This window comes from Lepisma saccharinum, chromosome 18 (genome assembly GCF_977018435.1).
Source record: "Lepisma saccharinum chromosome 18, izLepSacc3.1, whole genome shotgun sequence".
Lineage (NCBI taxonomy): Eukaryota > Metazoa > Arthropoda > Insecta > Zygentoma > Lepismatidae > Lepisma > Lepisma saccharinum.
In genome coordinates, this window is record NC_139246.1 from 51,161,047 (window position 1) to 51,179,557 (window position 18,511).

An 18,511-nucleotide genomic window follows, 5' to 3' on the forward strand; every position below is an offset into this window, starting at 1 on the left:
CCCATTGCAGTCCCAGAATGATTTTTTGGTATGTTTTAGAGTATGGTATGAGGGACCAAATATATTTTTTTCACGATTTTTGGTGATGACATGTTTTGAGATATTCAAGGTCAAAAGTCAAGGTCACGTGACAAAATTATATTTTTATCCAAAGGTAGGCTTGTTAAATATCACTGGAAAGCTTGTTCAATTCCCTGTACAATAAGCTTTATTTGAGCTTTCTAGGCGAAATAGGGGCGGAGTTACAGCAGATTTAGTATAGCTAAGCGGGCTCAAAAAGGGCAATTTACGCTAACTTTGACCTTGAATAATTTAACAATTACAAGAGGCACGAAACTAAAAATTTTCATAGTTACTAAGTTCTATGCATAGTTTCAATTCCCCAAATTTCATGAAAATCGGAGATGGTCAGGTCAAAGGCTATGTTGATTTGGCATGGAATGACTCTTATGGAGAAAAAAGAATGCAAGAATTTCAACTTCAAATTACGGCTAATCAAATGGAAGTTTCGACTTTTTCTAACACAAGCAAAAACTTCAACCTACCCTCTTTCTATACAAGTGTTTTTCTACACCATCGAAAATTTGAAGTTTTCTCCTTCTTCTACAACCATCCATTCTACAACAGACCTCTCTTCTCCAGCTCACCGCGGGAAAAGGTCGGTGGGGGAGGAGCAATTTAGGGTCGTCACGTCTGGCTGGACACAAACTGTCCCTCCTGCCCTTAAAATACAAATCTATATATATAACAATGGATGTATGTTTGTTTGTTCCGGCATAACTCTCGAACGCCTGGAGAAATTTCAACCAAACTTGGTACACGTATGACTTACAACCTGGAAAGAAATATTGTGGGGGTAAGACACCCCTGGCACCCATAGGGGTACGGTGGGAAGGGGTGACATGTAAAAATAATCGAAAACGACCGATATTAGTGTTAAATCCATAGTTTTCGGGGTCGCTAAGATGAATAGTAACACTCCTAATACCGTTCAACTTCAAGTTCATCACCTATCGGCATGGGGGGTGAGAGGGGGTGAAAAGTAAGTAAGTCGAAAATGACCTAACTCTGGAACGCCTGGAGCAATTTCAACCAAACTTGGTACACGTATGACTTACAATCTGGAAATAAATACTGTGAGGGTAAGACACCTCTGACATCCTTAATGGTGGGGGTGGGAAGGGGTAACATGTAAAAATAATCGAAAACGACCGATTTTAGTGTGGAATCCATAGCTTTCGGCGTCGCTAAGATGAATAGTGACACTCCCAATGCCGTTCAATTTATTTATTCTTGCTCCTGGAGGTGAAACTAAAAATGTTGTTTATAATCAAGTTTTGAGTTAAAATAATATTATAACAAACTTGTAGAAGATTTAACTTTATAATTTGTATACTGTACTTATACTTTTAAATACCTGTAAATAAAATTAGTTACCTTTTACGCTATTGTTAGAATTCATTATTTTCCTGTCTAATAGAAGATTGGGATAAATAAATACCCTGGCAACGCCGGGTAATCAGCTAAAAAAAAAGGTAAAGTGCTTCCTTGTGCATAGCACCACGCCATGAAGGCGTATAGGGGGTGTGGGGGTAACGCCCCACACTTTCTTGATCCGGTCGTGAGTGGGGGTGATGTGATCAGCCCCTGACCGCCTTTACCCCCCAGGTACCCATGTTATTCGACGCTGGGTGGGCGCCGGGGCCGCTTCCAACGTTAGAAAAGTTCCCGGATTTGAACCGGCCTGGGATCGAACCTGGGACCTTTACCATGGTAATCAGCTAGTTTGCTATAAATTTAACTCATCCTCTGTGTTATGTGTGGATGTAATCAATCTTATTATAATTTTGGAGAGGTTTCAATGACAATACAAACTTAATGAAACACATTTATTAACACAATGCACACATCTATTTACATTTCAAATAGTACAGACGGACACTTTAGAAAAGTTCAAGGAAGAACTTGCAGGAAAAGGAGACTAGATAAATAGAGAGAGAAAAGAGAACATGTTTGTCTTTTTTTGTTTGTTTAAATTAAATATACTATGTCGTTTACTTTCCATAGCCGTGTCCGTAAACAGCAGGGTGATGGGATGGGCCTGTCTTGTGGACAACAGCGTTGAATCCGTTGTGGCTGTCGGCGGTGTACTGGACTGTCCTGATGCTGCCATCTGGTTCCACAAGGCTGTACTGTCCCTTCACGACGTCACCATCTCGTGTCTCGTGCTGGCTCTTGATGTCACCAGTGTGGTGATCGTTTACTCCGTACGAGAAACTGTACTTTGGGTAAGCCTGCAAGGATATAATGGAGTGTGTAAGAGAGGACTTTTAAAATATTTCGGACATTATGATATTATACTCTGTCCCAACTAACTGTAGAGCAGGCAAACGAAATCAAGTCTCTGCGCAAGTAGTGACGCGAGACGGCTCCACCAATGAGCACGTGAGAGGAACGGAATTGCGTGGAGTGGGGGGAGAGCGACTGCCTTCCAAGCAGCGTGTACTGCTTCGCTCTGACAAATCGATTTCCCTTGCTTCTCTGATGCTATGCGCAGCCGCTCCACACTTAGCTGGGATAGGGTATAGCGCTACCCATTGTAATCAACAATTTTTATCCTTGTATGGAACTTACAGTTGCGTAGTTTGTGAACGAATTGATTTGATATTTAAGTCCACTTTATGCACAGTAACATCAATCGGGACTGGACCTACAGTTTAAAGTGGGATCCGAACCACTATGTGCCTGCAATGGGTATCGAACCCGGGACACCTTGATTACAAGGCGGTGACGTTACCACTGCCCCATCGGGGAGGCCCCTGATTTTATTTTGAAGGTTTTTTTCAATCATTATCCTCAGCAGTGTGGATTAACTAAAATGGATGCATTTTTCTTAGTTGGTGTGTTAAGACTCAAACATGCCCGGATTTATACATTTGTGGAGACCCGCTAATATAATCGCTAGACCTCCCCCTCCCCCCCGGTACATACAATTTCAGTTATTACCTTCAGCCCAAGCCATAACATATTTTTTTTTATTGTTAATTTTGTAAGTTTTTCAAAGCACATTGCACATTGAGGCATGCTGTAGCTCCCCCAAACCCCTTAAATCCGGGCCTGGATTTAATATTGTCAGTTTCTGGCGCACCAGATTTTAGATGACAAGAGGGCGATCCGCCCTTTTAGGCGCCAGAAGGGCGATATGTTTTAGTTTCAGACGTTTCAGGGTATGGTTACTAATTTTAGGCATCAGAGTGATATGATCGCCATTTATCTTATGTTAATTGATGATTTTCTGATAGATTTAGGATGTGACTCCTCTACCCTCGGCCCCTGATCCTCAGTGAATCAAAATTGAGAATTTTTGTAGGAGAGGGTAGTGATTCAACTTGAACTTCGAACTTCTTTCACTTTCGTAAGTCACTTAAAAAAAAAAGTGGACGTTGTTTCTTGTTTACTTATCCATACATTCTTGTTGCCATGTGTTTGGTGGTGAGACCATATCAATCAATCAGGGTTTGTACATTCTTCAGAATTACAAAAATTTTGGTTTGTTTCGTCATTTAAAAAAATACAAATTTGAAGGGCCTCGAAAATACGTATAACATAATTTTTGTACAAGGCCATGAAACTCTATACAAGAAACTAAAGAATGGCATACAGTTGAACCTTTTTCTAAAAGGCGAACCTCCATCTGGTATAATACAGTGGGTTAAGACATAATTTGAAACATGTTGAACTGCAATATCAAAATGACGAAATTGCAAAAGAAACGAAGAAAAGAAAGAAAACTCACGCTCGACTCGAGCACTGTAGGATGACAAAACCACAAATACCGCCACAGATTATGAAATCACAATTTGAGTGAAAACTCGCATTTGTATGGGAACAACGGAAAGTGATCTTGAATTTTCCCCCTTTTTTTGTGGCGAAGAAACAATTGAGTTTTTCTACGTAGGAGAGCCAGTTCATAAATCTCGCAACGTTGGCTGAGCAAGAAGAAACAGCAAACTTGATATATTATCCCTCTATTTTTTTCTTGAAGGTTAGTATATTTTTATGGCTGTAATAAAATCCTCTGTCATTCAGAAGCCGAAGAAAGAAAGCGAACGTTCAGCGACTGAGACGTAGCTCAAGCTTACTGAAGTAGGGCACCACCTCCCCCTCCCCCTCCTTGAGAGGAAGCACTGATTTAGAACTGGCTCTACCATGATGGCGGGGTCAACAAAGGAGTGCAGATACCGACAAATGAGGGAAGAAGGTCTTCGAAACAAATGCAAATATTGTGAGGAATAAAGTGGCTAACTTTTTCTTTTAATGTAAGGATTCACCAGGACTGCACACAAGTTAATTTGAGCAAAAAAAAAGATGTATGTTTTTTTTTGCTTCTAAAATGTATGACGCCATCCCATCCCTGTATACGTTTTTCCATATCCGACAGAAATCTAGATGTGTGTCGTTCTACATAAGTGAATAAGAAGAGGAAACAGAAATCAATTATATCTGCAAAAACAGTAAATAATAATAATAGTTTAATTTAAAGTACTGAGAACAGTTAAAATAAAACCTTATACAGCACTATGCCACAAAGAGTAATAACAAAGGATTAACTCATAATGGTTTTTACAGTAAACCTCATCTTATACCTAAAGATAATATTTTAAGGGAAGTCATAATCGAAATCATCGATTAATATTTTTATAAATTCACCACAACTTTTCAATTTTACTGATAATAATGTTTTTTTCTTATTTTATATTTTGGAACGTTATGTACTATTGTATTTCTATACTATCAATCCCATTGGACAAAATGTTTTGTATCAATATATTAATTTTATCTTTCCTTCTTGAGCTCAAGGTTGGTAAATTAAGTATCTCCAACCACTTCACATAATTTTGGGATATGTAACTTTTCTTCATTTTCATACAAAGTAACCTAATAAATAATTTCTGAATTGATTCAATTATAATAATAATAATAATAATAATAATAATAATAATAATGTAAAGCTCTGAAATGTATATTTTCATGTGAGTAATATACCTGACATAAACAATTGCTGCTGAGGTTGTTCAATCATACATTGGGATTGTAGTAAATCAGGATTTTCTGTAGTATCTGGATTGGTTGATTTAGTTTATTTTACTTCGCTTTTCTACCACTTGTGGCTAATCGTGACGTGGGGATGAATGGTGATCAGATGAAATGGATGAAAAGACAATCACAAATATATAGGGACGACACAGCATGAGCTCCAGACGCCAGAGCCTCGCTAGCGTGCAAGTGCAATCCAGGGTGTACTACATGAAGGAGAGGTTGATATTCGACTGTCTTCGGAAAGATTCATCTCTTACACCCCTGGAGTTTCTGGAGGTAAAGTATCTTACGTTTTTGAAAATGAAGAATATAGTAACAACATCGACGGTTGTGATTGATTGATTGAATCTACAGTTTAAAGTAGGATTAGAACCACCACGTACCCTCATATAGTATCGAACCCGGGACTCCTTGATTACAAGGCGACGACGTTACCACTACGCCATCGGGAGGCCAACAATCTCGACAGAATCAGTATGTAAATTATTGAATATCTTAATTATACAACGCCAGGTTGCGAAATCCTAAGGGGGGGACAGGGGGATTTTTCCCTACCAACAATCTTGGCCTCATAAATCCCCCCACTAAAAAAATTCCGGAGAGTTTTTGATAAAACAACAAAAGATAGCTCGGGGGTAAACATACTTTAGCTAGGTACTAAGGATAATATCGAAAACACACACAAAGTGTTGGATAAGTATGAAATTTAATAGATTTACATTAATATAAAGCCAAAACTAAATAAAACTTACACATAATAAATACCAGTTCAACTATTTTGCAATTTGACATCTTTAATTAGTTAGTAAAGGAATTAGTTGGCTACTTTACGTATATGTCAAAGTAACAAATTATACTCCTTTATATGTATTTAATAATATTATTAATAATGTATTTGTAATTATTTTTTATTTATTTTTACCTTTAATAACATTATAAATATGTATATCATAATAATTTATATATTTGTGCAGTGGCGGCGATTAGGAGGCGAGGGGGGCAGGTGCCCCAACTTTTCGCCTCTTTTACCCCTTCACTATGCTAAATCATATCTACAAAGGGAAACATACTGTTTTTGCCCACCAGTTTGGCACCATGACCCCCGCTTTTGGAACCCAATCGCCGCCACTGTATTTGTGTGTCTGTGTGTAGATTATGATCTTCGCCCCCCCCCCCCCCCCACCACCACCACCACCAGTCTTCAATGATTTCGCACTCTGAACAACACTCTTTCAATACGCGAACACACATCTCTCTCTTGCGATTGGCTTGTATTTAGTACTTACGTAGTAGTCAATGGCATGTCCAGCTGCACCGTACCCTGCACCCAGGCCACCAACAACAGCACCAGAGGCGTATCCAGGTTCCGGATAGGCCTTTGCTGTTACCAACAGCGCTACCAACGCCACGGACAATACCTGCAAGTAAATAGAAAGTTGCATTAGTCAAGTGGAAGTTCATCATTTGACTTAACATTCCGGAAAAGAAAACGTTTATTTGCGGAGAAAGTAACAACTGTTGAAGATCGAATCTTCTGAAAGTTGGAAAAGAGATGTGTATATGGTGGAACTATGTTGGAGAGATATTAATTTAGAGTTTCAGACGCAGGATATTACTGTCGGATTAAAAATTATTTGAACTGAATATAAATATGTATGAAATCGGGTTCGTAATGTGAATTGACAATGATAATGGATTTTAAAACCAGATGCAAAGAGCTTCAAGACAAGACCAATATTGTATTTGTAAGACTACCCAATACCAAGAAAAGGTTGTTTCGCAAAATTGATAGAAACTGTTTTTTGACAAATTTTAAAAATCTGAAAATTAAGATTTTAAGACCTTTCTGCCCGCACCATACTAAAATTTCATTACGATCGGATCACCCGCTTTTGGTTTACAAAATTTCAAAGAGAGCGATGGTTTGCAAAACTAAAAGAACGGATTTTTTTTTCGTTCTCACGACGATAAAACATAGAAAGCATATCAGAAAAAAATTGGTTGGCATAGATCAGCGCAGAATTGAATAAGCTAAATTTTGATGTAACTCATTTTTATGTAGGTCTACTGGTTAATTTTTAATTGGTTTGATTTGCTTTATTTTCCTTCGCTTTTTGTGCCACTTTTAGCTAATTTACGAAGATGGGGATGAGTGATGATGTGATGAAACTGATGAATGGACACTCACATACATCCATTCCCAGGCTGGGATTCGAACCTGGGACCCCTGGCGTCGCAGCGCGATGTGCTAACCACTACGCCACGTAGCCCGGCAATTTGTAATTGGAATTCAAAATTGAGTATCTATAATTTGTAATCGTACAGCAGGCATTTGCACCGAAATTGGAACAAACAAAATAAAATCCAGATAGCGAAATAACGAATAATGCGGGATCCAGCGGGGTAGTGGTTCGAATAAATGATAATGAATTCCTATTAAACTAAACAGGTCTAAATAAGTTGGGGTTGTATTGTTCACGTGAAGTGGGGGAAGTGAAACCCCTTAAGAAAAGAAAGGTCATAGTGTGCACATTATTTATTTGAGAAGAAACAAACTTTAACCAGGCTGTACGTAGAACAGTTATGAACATTTTTATCTAGTTTATTTCCCTGTTAAAAAATTGAAATAAATCAAGTCTGCACGTGGACGCACTTGCCCCACCGGGTGGGGCAAACGAGACCAGTCAGATACAGAAATTGAACAATAAAACTTGGCAAATAACATTCACCACACAAACGTTCTAAATCACTTTAATCATGTGTCCAGATTAATGGAATGTGCTGGGGAGTCCTTCAGACAGCAAAATTAACTGCCAAAAGGAATGAGTGGACATTCCCCAGAACGAAAAATTTAGCACGCATACTGCTCAATACACATGGGGGCATGTTGTTAGAATTAAACTAACGGTAGTAACGCAACGAAAAATAACCTGCCAGTGAATCAATCAAACTTGGAACAAGTGCGATTGTCTAAGATTCTAGGTGGACGCTCTTACCCCACCCCACATGTTTTATTTACTTGTTGCCTGTATGCGAGTCTAATAATGGTACATTCACTGGATGCCAGTATGAGTCTCATAAAGAGAAATTTATGCAATAAATATATTACAAGTGTTAAAATGTATTGACAAAATGGAATGTAGACTTCTGTATACACCATAATCCTTATAAAGATAACACCGAAGATAAATATATACCTATAAAATCGTCAATTTTCAAGTGAGCGTACAACTTCTTCGCACAGCTTCTCCAGCTTCCATGACACCAACTAGTTTCCTATCATGGTCTACAATTTATACTGCAGGAGGCCTTAGAAAGAGCGTTTCGCGGGCTAACAGCAGACGTCGCTCGCACACTATTGCCGATACTCGCGTGTCGTCTGCTCATCAGCCGAACAAACAGGCCGAGGTAGCAAGAGGCAGAGGTCACTCACCCTTCCAGAAGGGTGCAGCGAGCTAGCTGTGGCAACCGGGCTCGCTCATTCGCAGACCTGATTGGTTCTCGTAGACACACCCCCATATTGTCGTTTGCTGCAAGCCCGCGAAGCGATCTTTTTAAGGCCTCATGGAGTATAGCTAGGGCCCGACCTGTCTCACTTGCCCCACCCTCCCCTATACGCTGCTGGTGTACATACACTCACTTCTCCAATCACGTGTTCATTGGTCGAGCCCTCTGGAGTCGCTACATGCGCAAAGTACTTGTTTTCGTTCGCTTGCTGCACAGACTCTTGGGACAGTATACACCCTGTCCTGGCCATCTTCGGAGCAAGTGAACGGAAACAAGTCTCTGCGCAAGTAGTGACGCGAGACGACTCCACCAAGGAACACGTTATAGGAACGGGATTGCGTGGAGGGGGAAGCGGCTGCAGTTACCAGGGTATAGAAGGAGTGCAAAACCATGGACAACAAGAAAAGAAGACTGACGGGTGAGGAAATGCGTGGATGATATATAAAACGAAGGAAACACAAGTAGGAGGGAGAAAGTCTAAGGCAAAGAAGTGTGCATATAATAACAGTCTTTGGTAAGATACAAACCATTGTTAAACCCTGAAGCAGTCAGCTTTTAAGCATTTAACAGATATCATCAGTAATAAATATTTATGGACGGAAACAGCTAAACACAGTTCTACAAGAGGCAAGCAAAGGAGTACATATCGAAGACCAGCGTAAACATTCATCACGTGAGACACATTACAGGGTCAGCTCACTTGAAATAAAATCCGCATTCCCACCCTACCGTAACTTGATCGGTGTTGGTGGCTCGAAGAAAAAGATGTGCTAATGGATCCACTGATAACGTGGTGGAAATAAATACCGCTACACTGAAATGTCTTTTCTTCCTACAATGTAGACATCGTTTAAAATCATGGTGTAGAAATGACGTCTGTTTCGTTTACAAAATGCAAACGGTCGGTTGCTTTCGAGTTCTACGACGTGGCTGCATCGACCAGTAAACTTGAACGGTTTTCACGCAATTTGAATAAAATCTGTCATCAGTAGGGGTAGGATTTTCATGACTTAGCATATGTTTTTTGGTAAGGGTGATGTGTTCCCTAAATTTATAGAAATTCATATTGTGAAGAAACTAATTGAATTAAGGTGCTTTCTAAGGGCATATTTTGGCATATTTGGCCATTTATATGTGATAGAGCATATTTTGATGGATTTTCGGTCATATTCAGCATATTTTCGCTTTTTCAACAAATATACAGTCATTTTCGGAGTGGATTCTTTCTAACTTCCATGTTCACTCGAGTTTTTTTCTTTTTGACTGCAGCAAAATCTTTTCATTTTTGAAAATTTGCAGAAAGTATTCATTGTGCATTGTAACTCAGTGCCCATAAAGTGAACTAAAATAGTTCGTATGTGAAAATATTTCAGCATGTATTAGATATTGATGTTTGAAAGAGTCCAGTTATAAGGGTATATTTTTCAATTTCTGGTGCATATTTTGTAAAATTTTAGGTCATTAGAGCATATTTTATTTGGCATATTTTGGTGATTATTAGGTCATAAAAATCCTAGCCCTAGTCACCAGAAACTACCGATTTTGGGCACATTTCTATGCATTGAAGAACCAGATTTTACTACTAGAATATTCAACTCTTTGCTTTCTAACTGCTTTTGGAGTTTGTTTTATGTCCACGTCATGCACAGATAGGCTAATCGGAACTGGACCTACAGTTTAAAGTAGAATCCGATCCGCTATGTGCCTCCATCGGGTATTGAATCTGGGATCCCTTGATTATAAGGTTACCACGATGCCATCGGGGAGACACCTTAAGTGCTTTTGGCCAACTAGATGGGACGAGATAGAAGAAAAATATAAAGAAAAGATCGAGAGAGATAGAGAAATATATAAAGAAAAGAAGACCGAAAATAGGAAAGGAGAAGCAATGACAACAAAAGAAGATCGAGACAAAGAAGGGGTGGAGACAAAAGATGTTGGAGAGAGAGAAGATATGGAAATATAAAAGAAGGGAAAATGAGACATTCGCTATCCAAATTTCAAGTGAAAGTGGAAACCGAAGAGGATCGAAAGAGGTAGAGAAGAAGTTGAAAAAAGAAGAAAGACAGAGAAAAATATAAACAAAATAAGCCCGAGATGGATGGAGAAGAAATAGGAACAAAAGAAGATCGAGACGGATAAAGCAAGTGCAAACAACAGAAGATCGAGAGAGATAGAGAAGAAATAGAAACAATGAAGATCGTGAGAGATAGAAGAAGATGTCAACAAAAGAAGACCAAGAGAGATAGGGAAGCAATAGATACAAAATGACAAATGAAGACATTGCCTCCAAATGAAACGTTCAAATTACACTTCATCTTACTGGGTATGGCGTGAGGAAAATTTGTAGACAAGCTGTGAATATTTTTTGTAGCTGCTTCTGTGCGTAAAAAAACTGGGCGTGTAAAAATGTACCAACACCAGAAGGCATGATGAAATGTTAATAATGCTAATGGCATTTTTACAGCCTTCAGGAGCGCCTTTCTATGACCAGGTTTAATAAATTAGTGAGACAAGATAGAACACCTCTCGGCAGACCGGAGAAAGGAAGAAAGTGATGCTTGTGCTTGCGCATCACGTAAACGGAATAACACTCGAATGCTTTCTCCCTCACTGTCAGCGCGATGACAGCATTCTATTCAATGTTGCCACTGTCATTAATATAAATAATAGGCTTGGTACCTTTTGGAATCTCACCTCAGGCTAAAACTGAAAGCTATTTTACCAGGTGTTGGTCTGAGATAATTATATATGTCTTGTTCTTGTGGGTACTTGAAGAAGCACGGATATCACTTTAAATTATACAAATTGAAGAAGAATATATTTTAGAATTATAATTACAAATTCTCTATTCATGGGCGAAGTTCAGCCTGTGACTGCTCTACTACTTAACCTGCAAGACTTGTACAGTGGGAACCACAAGTATTATCAAGCAAATTGTCCAAGACCATGTTTATTTTCTTTGTTTTGTTCAGCAATAACTTAAAAAATTGAAACAAAACACCAAACAAACTCCAGACATCCTCTGTACCAGTATAAGTAAGAGTTTAGTCCTTAAAAGCACGTTGGATGAAAGAGAAAATTGAATGAAAATAGTCGTGGACACTTTGCAGAGCAACACTTGAGCATCCCATTTGCAATCAAAAGTATTCAATCAGATTTATCCCTACAAAATATTTATGTAAATAACACTATGAAACATTTAAATTAAATTTGAACATTTATTTGATAGAATTCATATTTTTTATACACTTTAAGAACGTGTGTGACACTTTATTCGAAGAAATTTTAGGAAAATCTGATACATGGTGCTAAATCTATATTACAGAATATCTAAAAAATGTATTTGTATTTTGTCGTTTGTACACTTTGACGGTACCAGAAACAAATTACTGATGGGGCAAGAATATTTTCTGTGGGGGTAGTTAAATTTAGTTTTCCACCAAATACTTTATCAAAATGCATAATTTGTCTAAAAGAACATTTATTTTTTCTCTTTTACTGGGGCTCGATAGGGCGAGCATTCGTCTCACCTGTCCCTCTGACGCTGTTTCTGTTTTTCCAGCGCTCTGAATGCATCGTAACTATAAACTTATATGAGTTGGAAAGAGGCATTTCTTCGTATTCGAACCAACGAATTTCCTAATTTCTCCTCATCAATTTTATGGTCGCAATTATACGAAAGTGGTAGAAATGACGATGCTAAATAACAAAAATACAAATGTAATATATACTTATACAAACTGTAAGTTCTTAATAATGTCAAGTTTAGGTACAAACACTAATCGCGATGAATAATGACGTCACTATTGTTTTTAGTAGTCAACCTTATTTTTACCACCTTTTCCTGCCTTTGACCATATTTTTTTAAATTCTGGTCCAAATGAGAGGGGAGCTATGACCCCCACCAACCCACCCTCTTCGGTACGCCACTGTAAGAAAATGGCTTAGAACAGAATACGCTGGAGATCTCTGGCTACTTTGATGTTCGTAGGAAGTTTTCTAAAAAGGAGCCAGGTTTTAAAAAGTTGGATTTTGAAGTGGGATAATCATAAAAATAGAAAATAAATAAAACATTAAAAAATTTTAAAAAAAGGGTGACGTCAAGATTACAGGTAAAATAGGAAGAATATTTTAAGGCAAACCGGAGGAAAGATTTGTAAAAGAACATGTTGAAGAAATCAGAGAGAAACAGGAATGAAAAACAAGAGAAGGAAAGAATTAATGAAAAAGAGCGGGAGAGAGAATGAATGTTCGATAGAGGAAAGAAGCGGGAGAGAGTGACAGGGGAAAAGAGTGAAAACAAAATATGTTCGACAGAGAGAGAGAGAGAGAGGGAGAAAGGGAAAGGGAGAGAGAGACATAAAAAGAGAGAGACAGAGACAGACAATGGGATAGAGATAGGAGTTAGAGATGATGAAGAAGAAACGGTAGAATGAAGAAGGAAGAGAAAGAAGAGATGCCTCAGCTGACAGTGAAAGAGAGAGAGAGAGAGAGAGAAGGAGAGAGAGAGAGATTGAGAAAGAGAGAGAGAGATAAAAGGAGAGAGAGAGAGAGAGAAAGAGAAAGAAAGAGAGAGAGCCAAAATAGATTGTAATACGTAAGTGGGTAAAAGGAGTGCGATGCGAATAAAGAAATTATTGAAAATCAATTAGTACAAAAATTGCATCTGGTGTCAATTGCAGCTCCGTACAATTTTTCTTATTCCAAGGGAAAGGGATCAAAGGTAATTTCCCGTGGGTCTGTTCGTGTTCTTCATTCTTAAAATTAGGCACTAATACGTAAAATATAAATAATACGATAGAATATATAATCCTAAACAAAGATAACTGTTAGATTGCAAAGGTTACATTTCAAGCAAAGAATAAAGTGGGAAATAATCATGTCTGCATCATGTTAAAGTTTCTTGAGTTGTTGTTTTAAGTTCGAGATTGGACCTACAGTTTACAGTGGGGTCCTACCCATCTGCCTCCACCGGGTATCGAACCTTGGATCCACCATATATATATATACATACACAAACTGGTGTACGCAGAGGGGGCTCTTGTGGCTACAGCCCCTTCCGAAGAATTCGGGAAAAACTGGAGTGGTAAATGCACCCCCGCATAAATGAGCCCTGATTGTTATTTTATAGAGAGTGGAAAGTTCTAATATGTTATTGGGTACGCCGGCCCCTAGGAAACAGCTATGTACTGTCCATCTTTACAATTCTAGCCTTCCTCGAAAAAGGAATCCTGCGCATGCCAGTGCACAATGAGGAATAATGTATTTACATGGATTCTTTTAAAAAAATACACAATTACAGAAATTAAAAATGTATCTCATCATTAATGTATCACATCACGCTAGATGGAGCAATTCGTAATGATTTTATAATAAAGAAATTCTCAATAATAATACCATACTGCTTGTTAGTGTAATGAATATTTTACGTGTAATTATTGTGAGTATTTATGGGTAATTATTGGATTACAACATACTCCAGCACATACTACAGATCAATTGTAAGAGTTCATGATCATTGGTAATTTTCATTTACGTGTCAAGTTATATTTACATACATTACGAATTTGCAACGAATTCTTTCTCGTCAAATTTTAATGTGAATTATGCATTATGTAACCACGTGCAAAACGAAATAAAATGAGCCATTTTGAAGAGGAGAATATTTCGAGTAAATTATGTTGAGTGATTTGTCACAGACGCGTCTGCAGTGTACGTACAAGTCATTTCCTTGAACATTTTCAGCCAAATTGTCACATTTTGAAGAATGTCAACTCATTACTGATCATCGATACTTTGGAAACTTTAGACGGTTGAAATAAGTTTATGAAACCTGCTGCATATAAATGTCCTTTCTCTACTTTCACTTGTTTTCGCTCATGGTCACATGTTATTTCATACAACCAGTTTGAGTTAAATTATTTATATAACAATTTACTTGCAGTGAACTCAAGAAGTTTATGTTAGGCATCTGTGATTGTTTTCAGGTCGATGTAAACCATGCAATGTGAATAAAGAAGTAGGTGCTTGTTTGTTTTTTTCATATTTAAACAATACAATGCTTTCTGATGGCTTTTCTGTTTCAGGGTCACGAAAAGATGCTTGCATTAAGCAACCGTGCTTCGAGAACAGCTTATTTCATACCGTTATCTCGAACTATTATGGAACCACAGGCAAAAGAGCCTGCGCAGACCAGCGACTCCTGTGCATCGTACTCCCGCGAGGAGGGGAGGGACAGAGTGGAGCATGCTTCCTTATGGCTCGAGTTGAACCGATGGAGGGGAAAGTGTGCGGAAAGTTCTCTTCCTTGTGGTCGCTCTATAACACTTCAATCATAAATCTATCCTCAATTGAAAATGAATACACTCTCTAAAGATAGCAAACTTGAATGTTTTGTGGGTCTCATTTATCGCACAACACTTTAGCAATCATGTGTTCTGACGTCACGGAAGAAAGCTAGCAAGGTTTAGTTCTCTTAGCATAAATAATAAATTAGCAGTGTATTTATGCTAATAGAACGAAACCTAACAGATCCAACCTAACCTCGTAGGCATTCCTCGTCTGACGTCACAACACAAGGTAGCAAAACTGTTGTGCGCCAAGGAAGACCCATGTTTTGTTAATAGGTGACAGAACGAGTTTCTGTTCATTTTGTTTTGTAAAAAATCATGAGAAGCTAAAAACTTTATCATTGCTCATACGAATTTAAATACAGTAATTCATTTCTTGCAAAAATGGTGAGAGGATTACAATTGAATTTATTACTAATAATTTGAAGTTTAATCTTAACTCGTTTATAAGAAGAATATACTTTTTAGGATGTGAACGTAAAGTTTAACGAACTTTCAAAACAACTATTATTTTGCCATATTGAACTGATTTAGTTTACTCCAATACAGATTATATTCCCATTCATTAACAGGAATTATTTATTACAGTAAAACCTCGTTAATCCGGAGCCCGATAAGCTGGAAGTCGCTTAATCCGGACAGGGAAAAGGAGGGAAAAAAAGCTGAATGCTTTCGGAAGAAGCTGCATTGACACATGAATACCCTCGTACTGCATTGTATGTACAGTATTGCTTTACATTTCAATGCCCTTTAAATACACCATAATATACGTGTTTTGTTGCTATAAACGGAGTTTTAATGTACTTTCTACTGTTCTTTTAGGTTATTTCAGTTAATCCGGACTTTCGTTGAACCGGTCAACTTATCCCCCCATTAATCCGGATTAACGAGGTTTTGCTGTATTTGGGTTCTTGAATTTCTTGTTAAATTTCAGTATTTCCTTTGCCTCTATTTATATTTCCAATATAAAAATGTGTTTGTATGATGGCATGTACATGTATTCCTGTACTAGCTTTGCCCTTTTGAATAGAGAGAGGAAGGTCCCTCCTGACAGTTGCATTCGACTGCTCTATTGGCACTAAACTGCCAAGAATCTGTTATAGGCTATTTTCTCTGAACAACGAAAATTAATTTTATAAAAGTATGACAATGTAGATATGACATTTCAGAGTAATCAAAAAGGTCCTCCATACGATAACATCAAAAAGAGTAACTGTAAAATGAAATGTTATTTTCGTTATTTGTTACTTGATGAAAGTAACTGAATTGTAGTTGCTCATTTTTGGAGTTATCGTTACTCGATAATTGTAATTGCTTCACAAGTAACTCGTCACCGAAGTTCACGGGTTCGAGTCCCGTCCTAGGTACTTGTGTTCTTGTAAGTGTCCCTTCATTAATCTAACTCACCATTGTGGCGATTAGTGGCAGAAATGTATCCCAAAACAACATCAACAACAAAATACTAACTCGTTACTCAGGAATATATTGTTTTCGTAGAAACTGCATCCTCCTTGCGTAGATGTTTAAACACCACCTTGCTACAACCGCGAAACACTCGTGATACACTGCACCAGTGACCTCTAGCGGAAAACGCATTCACGTACCTTCAACACTGCCATTGCTGATACGCGGAAGCTGCTGCTAGGTTGTTGCAACTGTGAGACTCGACGTCTGGATGTGACTGACGCCAGAAGGAAAGGGGGCAACTTTTATATATGGGATCTTTCCTCATTCACAACAGCGGGCGCGCAACGTACTCTAGGTGTAACAGTTTTTCTGTGGTACAGCCGACCTGGGGAAGGGAAGGATGGAGGGGAAACGGATTTTTTCCCTCCGTCTTTTCCTTCTCCGTCCGCTGGGAAAAAAAGTAAAACTTCCCTGACGGGTCACGTGAAAAGCGAGATTGCTCTTGTGCTTTGACTTTCACTAACAGGCGCGCTCAAGCACTTAGCTTAACCTTGGCAAGACGTTCTAAACGGATTGCTGACTGTGCTATACTTTCAAGCAAGAATTTTTGCCTGGAATAAAAAAAAAACGTAGAAATGCAGAAAGGTTTTGTTGTTGACATAGCACAAGGAAATTGCGAATCTAAGGGCTAAAAATATTATTGTTTTGTTTTAAGTCAACTTAATGATGAGGTAGGGTAATCAGGACTGGAACTAGAGTTTCAGGGGAGATTCGATGTATCATGCTCTACCGGGGATCGAATTCGGGACTATGGACTTCCCGATAGAGTTTTCCTCCTGAGATTTCGGCCTGCGTATGGGACCAGTGGCCACCCACCATTTTGAAATTGGAGAGCTACGAATGAGTAGTGTAACCCGGTAACGGAAATTTGCAACAATGAGGGGGGTTCGTCGTGCTGACCACACGTCAACCCGTTGTAGGTAGGCCCTGGCCCTCACGGGCTGTTGCGCCACGACTTTAAAAATAGAAAACAATCAAATAAAAATCGAATAACATTTACAGTAATGCCGGCCTCCGTGCCAAAGTGTTCAGCGCAGAGCCCTACGACGCCATGGGTCTCGGGTTTGAATCCCGGTTCAGACAGGTTTGTGTTTGTCCTGAATAAGAAAAACCGATAAATTAGTAAAATTGATACATGTGGAAATTAGATAAACTGAACGAAAGGAGAAACTACTGCTTAGGGGTTCTTTTTAAATTTAGAAAAGAAATAACGTTGTGTTAACGTAGTAGCCTTGGGGTCAAGGTGTCCCGGGTTCGATACCCATTGGAGGCACTTTAAGCTGTAGGTCCAGTTTTGTGCATAAAGTGGATTTAAAACAGAAACTAAAAAAAAACGTCGAGGGATTATTATAATCATCACTTAATACAAGACAATTTTTTAAAGTCTAAAAACAATTAAATTAGAGTGAAATGGCGTGTTCAGGATAATCTGATGGGGTCATAATGTCTGTTTTGGCCAGATTTTTAGACTGGAGTCTTTCCTGGGCACGCCACTGTTACAGCCGTGTAGTCATGGGTTTGATACCCGATGAAGTCGTTACACATTGGTTCAGAACCCATTTTAAACTGTGGTTCTCATCCCGATTAGCAAACTATTGCTTTTTGTCATATTTATATACAAAATCTACCTAGTATCTCACCTCTACTCTCTTTTTATTCTCCGGAGCAAGCGAACGAAAACAAGTATCTGCGCAAGTAGTGACACGAGACAACTCCACCAATGAACACGTGAGAGGAATGGGATTGCGAGGAGGGGTGGAGCGACTGCAATTACCAGCCTTCGCAGCAGCGTGTACTGCTTCGCTCTTCCCACTCCATTTCCCCCCTTCTCTGTCGCTATGCGCAGCCTTGCTCCAGAGATAACAGAGACAGAGTATAGTATCCCTAAAAGTTCCGCAAGGAAGAGAATTTAATTTAGTGAAAGAAGTCCATATGACGGAACGATTTACGTTTTAAGCACTCATTCTTTTGTCATTCTCTCGTAAAATCCTTGATGGAAAAAGCGGATTTGAACTGTTTATTTATTTCCTGTAAAATTTAAATTTGTTTTCAAATAAGGAAATGGCTAATATGTGTATTGGAAA

General features: G+C 38.5%; 1 protein-coding gene across 1 annotated transcript; it reads right to left on the bottom strand.

Annotated features, from left to right (window-relative positions):
• Positions 1-1,881: 1,881 nt before the first annotated feature.
• On the bottom strand, positions 1,882-16,687 carry LOC146002069 (cuticle protein 19-like). The gene is made up of 3 exons (XM_083139784.1): positions 16,565-16,687; positions 6,387-6,518; positions 1,882-2,294 (listed from the first exon to the last, which is right to left on the bottom strand). Exons 1-3 carry the CDS (start codon positions 16,577-16,579, stop codon positions 2,055-2,057), a joined length of 387 nt encoding a protein of 128 aa, XP_082995910.1. The 5' UTR covers positions 16,580-16,687; the 3' UTR covers positions 1,882-2,054.
• Positions 16,688-18,511: the final 1,824 nt, after the last annotated feature.